The sequence below is a fragment of the Miscanthus floridulus genome, chromosome 5 (assembly GCF_019320115.1).
Source record: "Miscanthus floridulus cultivar M001 chromosome 5, ASM1932011v1, whole genome shotgun sequence".
NCBI lineage: Eukaryota > Viridiplantae > Streptophyta > Magnoliopsida > Poales > Poaceae > Miscanthus > Miscanthus floridulus.
Window position 1 is genome coordinate 128425265 of NC_089584.1, and position 8770 is coordinate 128434034.

The 8770-nt window shown below is 41.9% G+C and overlaps 2 protein-coding genes across 2 annotated transcripts; both read right to left on the reverse strand.

Annotated features, from left to right (window-relative positions):
- Positions 1-267: 267 nt before the first annotated feature.
- On the reverse strand, positions 268-852 carry LOC136453539 (Bowman-Birk type trypsin inhibitor-like). The gene is made up of 2 exons (XM_066454098.1): positions 655-852; positions 268-545 (listed from the first exon to the last, which is right to left on the reverse strand). Exons 1-2 carry the CDS (start codon positions 722-724, stop codon positions 277-279), a joined length of 339 nt encoding a protein of 112 aa, XP_066310195.1. The 5' UTR covers positions 725-852; the 3' UTR covers positions 268-276.
- Positions 853-1899: 1047 nt separating this feature from the next.
- LOC136453540 (PRA1 family protein A1-like) lies at positions 1900-5950 on the reverse strand. The gene is made up of 8 exons (XM_066454099.1): positions 5657-5950; positions 4953-4993; positions 4773-4851; positions 2952-3038; positions 2767-2855; positions 2601-2672; positions 2393-2514; positions 1900-2184 (listed from the first exon to the last, which is right to left on the reverse strand). The coding sequence occupies exons 1-7, from the start codon at positions 5812-5814 to the stop codon at positions 2411-2413; spliced, it is 630 nt and encodes a 209-aa protein (XP_066310196.1). The 5' UTR covers positions 5815-5950; the 3' UTR covers positions 1900-2184; positions 2393-2410.
- Positions 5951-8770: the final 2820 nt, after the last annotated feature.

Here is an 8770-nt window from a genome sequence, read left to right on the forward strand (position 1 = left end):
CGTCTGTGCCACCTCTACTCCACCCGTCGCTGCCCGTGCGCAGACCTTCATCACCGAACCTAAGATGGCCGGTTCCAGTTCATCCGCGACTCCCTCTGAGGGCTCAGGTTCAATACCAACACCTCTCTCCTATCTCCCCCTCTGTTCATCCCGTATTCAAAAGGAACAAACCCTAAGATCTACTGCTGGACGATCTAGAGAGTTTTACAGAGAAAGATGCAATATAAAGGGAACTCCGAACACGCTGATGCTGAAATTTTTGGCTTATGTTAATGTTTATGCTGAAATGTTGTGAGAGAAAAATATCATTTCATGACTGAAAAGTAGTTCTGAACATGTGCAGCGCTTGCAGAAGTTGACAATCCTGTCCTTGCACTCGTAAAGGCCGTCGCTAATGGACCTGACGCACGACTTGCACTCCAGGTTGCAGCCGCTCGTCGACGTGTCCCTGCACTCACATGTCGGCGGCTGCGACCTGGTGCAAATGCCGCAGTCGTCGCAGCACGGCCACCGGCTCGCGTCAACCCCTTCCTCCTCCTCGTGCGCTGCGGCAACCAAAGATCAGGCCACTGGGCACCGATCCAACCGACCGATCCCCCATCATTTCAAGTGATTCTAGCGATGGAGAGATTTAACAAAAGGTCCAAGTCTCACCTTTGCCTAGTGGCAGAGCTACGAGGACGGCGAAGACAACCAGTGCGACGAGCAGCACCTGGGGCCTCATGCTTGCTTCTCCTCGCAGGAACCGGTTGCAATTGCAACAGCTGCTTAGTATTTTTTCTGCACTGCCTGCACGCGGCGTTCCGAATGGAAATGGAGGCCTTCATATAGAAGAGAAGGGCTCTGGGTCACCGTCCGCGCAGCTGTGTGAGTGTGACACTGTGACCCCTGCCTGCCCTCGGACAAGAGAGCCATGTGACTGTGCTTAAACTTATCAGCTTAGAATAATATTTTTCTCTCACATCAAATCAGCTTTAGTCGACTTATCAGTAGCAGAAACCTTCAGCCGAATAGCTCCACCAACCATTCCTCATCCAAGCAACCCTTTTTACTACCACCACAGCCCACAGCTATGAGGAATTGAGGATTACTACGGGCAGAGGATCATGCACGTTCCGAAATCAGCCACCGACTCCACGGCCGGGCAAAATTTTTCAGCGTGCAGTGGTCACGGTGCTCACAATATGCACGTGGAGATTTGACACTGGAAATAGACAGAAACGTCACAATCGGTGACAAATATGCACAATACACACCTGCCATGGCCCTAGGCCTGAGAAAAAATCTCCAAGAACTGTTAGTCAAGTCTATGTCATCTTGAGACACCACAAGACACAAGTAATACAATAGTGTAAGTTTGGCTCTAATATATACTCGGGTGTTTAAGTCCCTATAAAGTGCATTTGAACTTGGTGATTAACACTAAACACAATCTCTGTAGCTACTTGTGTAGTTGTGTTTGTAGGGAAAAAAAACTACAAAACTAAGCATTTATGTGATTGAGACATTCAGGCCAATGGACAATTGCACAAAAAATCAAACAAGGTGTCACCAAGTTGAAGCAAATAAACAATAATATCGTTCGCTGGTCAAATATTTTTTTTGAAAGAATTGGAGGGGCTCGCTCCCCTACAGGAATTTATTAAAAACATAAATAAAAGTCTGTAAAGGTCGCTGGTCAAATATGATGGCTCTTACGGCCAAATTCACATAGCAACTTCAGAAATGCCATCGGTAAACACGAACCGGCTTACATCCAGTCTGCAAACATGTCATAACCCATAAAGCCAAAGGGTAAACCAAACACCAGTAACAAAGCTCGGGGTTTTCTTTTTCTTTTGCCCAATGTATGCCATAATTTGTCGTCCAACTCTCAAGTGACGAAACGTAGCAGGAGTTTGAGTAAAAAACAATATCTTCGTTGTTCACTCGAGAATAGTTGTACACGACCTTAACTCCTTAAGTACGGTTTTCCCCAACATCTAGAAATGAATATCAAATTATAGAGATGCTTATCTAGGGGGTGAGCACTGAGATATATCACCAATTCACCATCTAATGATATATACAAATGTGTGCAATTCAACGCGAAACCAAAAACGACCTTGGTGAAATCTCCCTCCGAGGCCCACAAACAACAATCAAGTTTTGGAACTTGGCTGATCATTCTCTTGTGACGAAAACCTGCATGCCAAAGGGAAAAACAAAATCAAAATAACAGCAATCAAGCCGATGCAGATCTCACATCATGTACCATTTACAAATCCAGGTGTTCAACAGGCAGATTTGCAAGGATGCACTCAATTTACATGTTACTGCAGCATACACCATGCAGTATTTTCAGGTGTCCAACTATCAAGTAGCCAAGATTGTAGGAGAGGAGGGCACTCACATGGGACAAACCAGACATTTACAGCTCACTGTAGTTCCGCCATACTGCTCGAAATTCCTCCCTGAATGTGTTCAGACGTGCCTTCAGATTAGGTGTTCTGAAGCTGGCATGTAGCAAGGTTGCTGCAAAGCAGGAATTCAGTTATTAGGCATAGTGTTTGTAGATGCATAATTTAACTAAAAACTTCCATGCTCCTAGTTGGCCTTACCAAGTAGACCAATAAGTAGTGCCCACAAAACTGTGAGGAGGCTGCAGGAGGTCAACCAGAGCACACAACTAACTGAAACACAACAGCAGTCAATGTTTTTTGGGCCATCGAGACTGAATATATTCAAGTGCAAAATGGTATGTCTGGAGGAAGGTGTTCTACCAACCTGCAGAAAACAACAGGACAAAGATCCAGCGAGGTCGGCCACATATATGAATGGATCTTCTTTTACTTGGTCGCCCTCGGATGACATGCCTGAAAAATGTCATATGTAAAGCGTTAGTGTATCCTCTGCGGTTCATGGCAAAAGAAGGATATCAAAGAGATGTTAGAGGGGAGGGAGATCCTCACGTTATGGGTGGCCTCATCTTTGCGGCTAAGTGTGGTGAAAATTGTCTGACACTCCTTGTAATTTTCTCATTGAAAGTAACTGCAAAACTGCAATCTCAGACATGAGAAGTGTCTGACAACAATGATCCTGATGGTAATTGTCATTATTTTGAGTGTTTACGAGCATTATATATAGAGGGAAAGTAAATAATTTATAATAGAAACACAGTTGGACTAAACTTGGGAACCATTGGTTGATACTTGATAACATGGGGACTTTATAGGAAGTAAAACTTGCAGATAACGTAACCCTATTTCAGCTGTCAATAATAAAGGAAACTCGCAAGAGAAGGGAAAGACTAAGATAACACTTATGCTCTTCTTAGTTGGAATGAAAGGGAATTAACAGAAACAAAGAGAAGAATCAGGAATGTTACAGCAGCATATCAATCAGTTAAATAATTCTGGTAAGTAAGAGGATGTGGTAATCATTAACCTGAAACATCAGAGGCTTTAACTACTAAAATCAAACAATAAGTATAGAAGTAGAAGAAAACACATGTTCAACACTTCAAATTGTCTTGAATTCTGCTTAATGGATGAACAAGTCATGGCCATTAGCAACAACTAGTGTATGCGACATCCTGGTTAATTGAGCATCAAATTATATACTGAAGTTTGTATCTGAACCAGGAATTCTGTACTGAAAGTAATAAGAAAATAACCATAATGTATCTCAAGTAAATTGTAGTAAGATCAGCACAAACAAGTTATCGTGCTCTCTTTAATGTCTGATTTAATAACAAAAACAGAGTTTCTAGTACATCTGAGCCTACTGAAATTTAAAAAATTTGAGGCAATGTACAAGGCAGCAAGCTATGTTTCACCAGGGCCGGGCCAAGGGGAGTGCGAGCAGTGTGAGGGAACAAGTTCCCCTAATTGCCAGGTGCCCCATGTTCTGATGGATTTACCAGCCATCACTTCATCATTAGTTCGTGCGTTCGATTGAACTGCTAGTGACTACCAGCTAGGCCTAGCTAGGGATCAATTCAAGCCCACGCCGTTAATTTCGTGATGGATTAGCACTGAACGCAGGCAAACATGAGTCAGGAGTGCAGGAGCAGGACCAGTAAGCCTGAAGCCAACGACGACAGGTAAGCATGAGTCAAGAGTGCAGGAGCAGGACCTGTAAGCCTGAAGCCAATGACAACTCCTAAGATAATTTTAATCTTTGCCTTCAATTTGAATTCTACTATTCTCCGTATCATTATATGAACCAATTTTTTTTGGCAATCATTATCTGGGTAACTAACCTTCATATGACTACGTCTGGTGTTCCAAGATTATCACATGTGTAAGATATGTGTGTAGAATTGATAATTACTATAGTCCTATTTATCAAGGAATAAGGCCTCATTTTATAGTTTGGTACAGGGCCCCAAATTTTGCCGGTTCTGTCCTGTGTTTCACAACTAAAGAAACATAGAAGCATGCTTCATGACTGGCCATAATAAATTTTGATTGAGAGAATACAGAGAGGGAGGGAGGGAGGGACTAATATTCATAGCTTACAGATTTGTATATTCAAAAATAAAATTTTTTGGTGAACGTGAATTTGATGTTTTCCTTTTTCACATAATATGAAGACACACAGGAATACAGAAGTAAAACCTAAATATATGGCAATAATGAACTGAGATTTGTAATACCAGCTCACCCTACTCGGTTCTGAATATGAATATGCTTTCAGACTTTCCAGGTCATGGTGAGAATAAAATTATGAATGCTCCACAAACCATAGTGTAAGCACAATATGAACATTTCAACTCAAGTTAAAATCACCTGTCATTCAGAAACGCAATGCTGAGGCAAGTTGCTAGAGCTGCAAGGATGGCAACTGGCTTTCTAAGAAAGCCCATTCCTGCATATACAAGAGGAAGGAGGTATTAAAAAAAAAAAGCAAAATCCAGCCTAAACAACTGAAGAAGAACTGTTCTGCCGCATATAGGCATTGTTACCTACCAAGAAGGAATACTACCAAGATGAAGTAGTTCGTCCGATAGCTGCAAACAGGCAAGGTTGGAAAGAAGACTTGCTAAGATACAAATGGAATTGTACAAATATACTCTACAAATCAGTTCATACTTTAAACTAGACTGGCAAATTCCCAAGCCTCCTCCACGTATCTCATGGTATGGTTAAGAATGACTTCTAATTGTCCATCAACATACTGGAGTACATGCTTACTAACAAAACATTTTAGCATGCAGTAAAAAATAAAATATGAAAATATCTGCATAAACTTCTTATGACAAGTAGTTGAAGTTCCACCTAATTATAACTTTATAAGTATCAAATAAAAATCTCCAGCTGGCCAGCAGCCATACGCCCATACCACACTACTAATGGTGTATATATTCCACATGTTAAACTCCAAATAGTGCATCGCCTGAAAGCAGATCGACGCCAACCATAAATCGAGCATGAAACAGCACTCCAAGAGGTACAGCCTACAGCTGTGATGCCGTCATTCCGTATAAACTAACAAGGGTTTGAAGCTCATCGTCGACCCTGACCTGATAACCTCATCGTGAGTCCACGACCCAACTCTAAATCACCAAAAATAACAGGAGAAAAACCAATCTACCTCGCCAATTATTCAATTGGTGATTGGATAGGCATCAAAGCATACAAGAGGAGGGCGAGATTAGAGTGTCGGATCGTACTAGTAGAGGTTGCACTTGAGGCGGCTGGTCCACTTGGAGTAGGATCGGGGAGCGGTGAAGCGGGAGAAGAATTCGGAGACGGGGCGCGGCGGTGTTGACCAGTCCACCTCTCGCAGCGCGTCCACGAGGTCCTCTGCCGTCACAGAACTCCAGTCCATCGCTGCCGCTGCCGCCGCCGCCGCCGCCCACAGTGCCTACGAGCTCGCCGTCGACAACGAATTCGGAATTGCAAAAGACCCTAGCAAGCAGAAGACGGCGCTTCTAAGGGTGGTCTATCGAAGCCGGTGGCGGTTCGGCTTCGGGCGGTCGGGAACTCCAACCGAAGGGAGAACCATGGCCATCCATCCACGACGGGCTTGTGTTTCTGGCCGTCCAATCGGGTGTCAAGCGGTTCAGATCGAGGGTGCATCACGGCATCAGTCGCCTTCAGGCCACTCCCGCCGTCCCAAAACAATCGTAGGTTGTTGTAAAAAAAAAAAGTTAAAGGTATGATAGGTCTATTAATTTTTGGTGGCATCTAGGTCTATCAATTTTTAAATTATATTTTTTGATTTATTAATTTTTGATGGTGTGTCATCTAGGTCTATCAACTTTTAAACTGTATTTTTGAGTTCATTAACTTTTGGTGGTGTGTCATCTAGGTTTATCAACTTTTAAATTGCATTTTTGTTTGTTCCTAAACTTTTAATGATTCATCGTAGGTCCATACCTTTCATTTAGCGAATAGATCTGACATGGCACGCTAAAAAGCAGCCACCATAGAGTATAGAATGAGATCACCATATAAAGATAATCTTTAATACGAAGAATCTGATAGGATCACCATCTAGGGTTTCTCGAGCGGCGGCTCGACGGGGAATAAACTCCACAATAAAATTCAGTCTAATATACCCGATACAAGACCGAAGGCCACAGGTATAGGCACGTAGACCACCTGACCCAAACAAAACTCGGACTCTACCAGCCCAACAAAGACCGATTGACCCTAAGTCCCTGATTCAGCTAACATGCATAGCACGCAGCCACCAATTTAATTCACATACATAGATGCACGCAGGCACTAAAAGCTAGATGCTAGATAAAAGATCGTGTATCACAACTGGATAGAAAACTAATGCATAAAAATAATAAAATACTACGGCAATGGAAAAATTTCATTGATGATCTCCACCTCTTTAGAATTAGTCCTGATGTATCTTGTTGACTTTATTTTCTCCTTCTTTCCACGTAATAATAAGGCACATATATAAAATATCTTTGATGACAGTCCAATAGTTATAAATTTCTCCAGATCTACAATATATTTATTATTAAAAATAATAGTCCTAAATTTAAGATCAAAGGATATTAACGAATTACTAGCTGCTACATTTGAATTATTGCTAGACAAGTCTCCATAAATATCTTGAGGAGCTATGGACTTATCACTGTAAGGGATCGTGACGCCTAAGAGGGGGATGAATTAGGTAACTTAAAATTCTACTTCTTAACTATGGCATTTTTTTTCTACCCTTAGTAAAACCTATGCAAAAGATAAACTATCTAAATGTACAACTATGGTTTTGCTAGTGTGTTGCTATCTCTACCGTAAAAAGAGTAATGTAAATAAAGTAAATGCGGAAGCTAAAGAGTAAGGTAGAGATATGCAAACTCCCATCGATAATTTCAGTATTTTTACTGAGGTATTGAGAAGCGTGCAAGCTTTTTTCTAGTCCTCGTTGGAGCCCCTCGCAAGGAACCCCTCGTAAGGGCCAAGCTCCTGACCGGATAACTCCATGGATAGCCCTAGGCCTTCCCCACGTGCAAGTGGGTCTACGGTGTGTCTTCTAGCAAGCCTCTCCCAGTCCGCTCCCCGTCGTCTTCACTATCAAGCTTTCGGCTGAAACGCCGCGGGCCTTGTTCCCTCCGGTACACGGTGGTGGCCACACCATAAATGCGGTTGGTGTGATCTCGCAAGACTACAAGCCATTCCGTTGTACAACAATGGTGCGTGTAAGCACCGAGTGGTAAGAGGTATACAAACCTCACTAAACACTAGGCCTAAATCTAGAGCAAGCGCATAAGCGATGGTCTAATCAACCTAAGCACTTCGCAAAGCACCTACGCTAATCACCTAATGAATCACTAAGCACTATGCAAATAGAGATCACTAAAATGATATATCAACACCCTAGATATGTTTTCTCAGCTCCACTGTATTCATTTGGCCGGTTAGAGGGTCTATTTATAAGTCCCACTGAAAAAGTAGTCGTTGGGGACGAAATTCCGCTTTTATGCTATCTTGTTAATGAGCCTTGACATTGAGCCTTTGGATCATCCTCTCCACCTTGTTGATAAGTTTGATTGATTCTTCATCAAGGTCAGAGGTGGAGGAGAAAGATTGATCATCATCACTTGAATCTTCTTCATCATCATCATTATCATCATCATCATCTTCTTCTTCTTCTTCTTCGTCATCATCATCATCTTCTTCTTCTTCATCTTCACTTGAGGAGCAGGAGCTTGAGCTTGTCTCAATTCGCTTGCTCTTTATCTTCTTTTTCTCACTACATGCAAGAGCTTTGCCTTTGTTTGATGAAGAGGCTTCTTCTTGACCCATCTTGTGTGACATTTCAAATGTCACTATCTTTCATTGACTATGGTTGGGGTCATGGTGCTCAAGTCCTCTATATTGTGAATGATGGTGATAATACTTGCATATTTCTTTTGTGGTAGCACGAAGATAATCTTTCTCATGATGTTCGCATCATCTAGCTTTGTTAATCCTATTGAGTGGAGCTCATTGATAATTAGATTCAAATGAGAATACATATCACGAACAAGCTCATCATCAATCATTTCAAAGGAATCATAATTTTGTTTAGCTAGACAATGTTTTTGCTTACAGACATTAGTTGTGCCGTTATGGAGCTCTTGGAGTTTTAACAAAATTTGATGTGTCGTATTTAAAGTAAACGTTTGGTTAAACACATCCATGCTAAAAGATTCAAACAAGCAATTTTTAGCTCTAGCATTGAAATGCATTTCTTTTTCTTCACTCTTTGTGGGTTTGTCGGGATTTTTAATGGGTTTCATCCCGTCACGAGTGACTCTCCAAACACTCAAATCAACTGT

Excerpts from the sequence above, each read along its gene's own strand:
- LOC136453539 (XM_066454098.1), bottom strand. The coding sequence starts at position 724 with ATGAGGCCCCAGGTGCTGCTCGTCGCACTGGTTGTCTTCGCCGTCCTC. Across the intron at positions 546-654 it reads AGCTCTGCCACTAGGCAAAG|CGCACGAGGAGGAGGAAGGG; the intron begins GTGAGACTTGGA and ends TGGTTGCCGCAG.
- LOC136453540 (XM_066454099.1), bottom strand. The coding sequence starts at position 5,814 with ATGGACTGGAGTTCTGTGACGGCAGAGGACCTCGTGGACGCGCTGCGA. Across the intron at positions 4,994-5,656 it reads CTCAAGTGCAACCTCTACTA|CTATCGGACGAACTACTTCA; the intron begins GTACGATCCGAC and ends GCCTGTTTGCAG. Across the intron at positions 2,673-2,766 it reads TGTCCTGTTGTTTTCTGCAG|TTAGTTGTGTGCTCTGGTTG; the intron begins GTTGGTAGAACA and ends GTTGTGTTTCAG.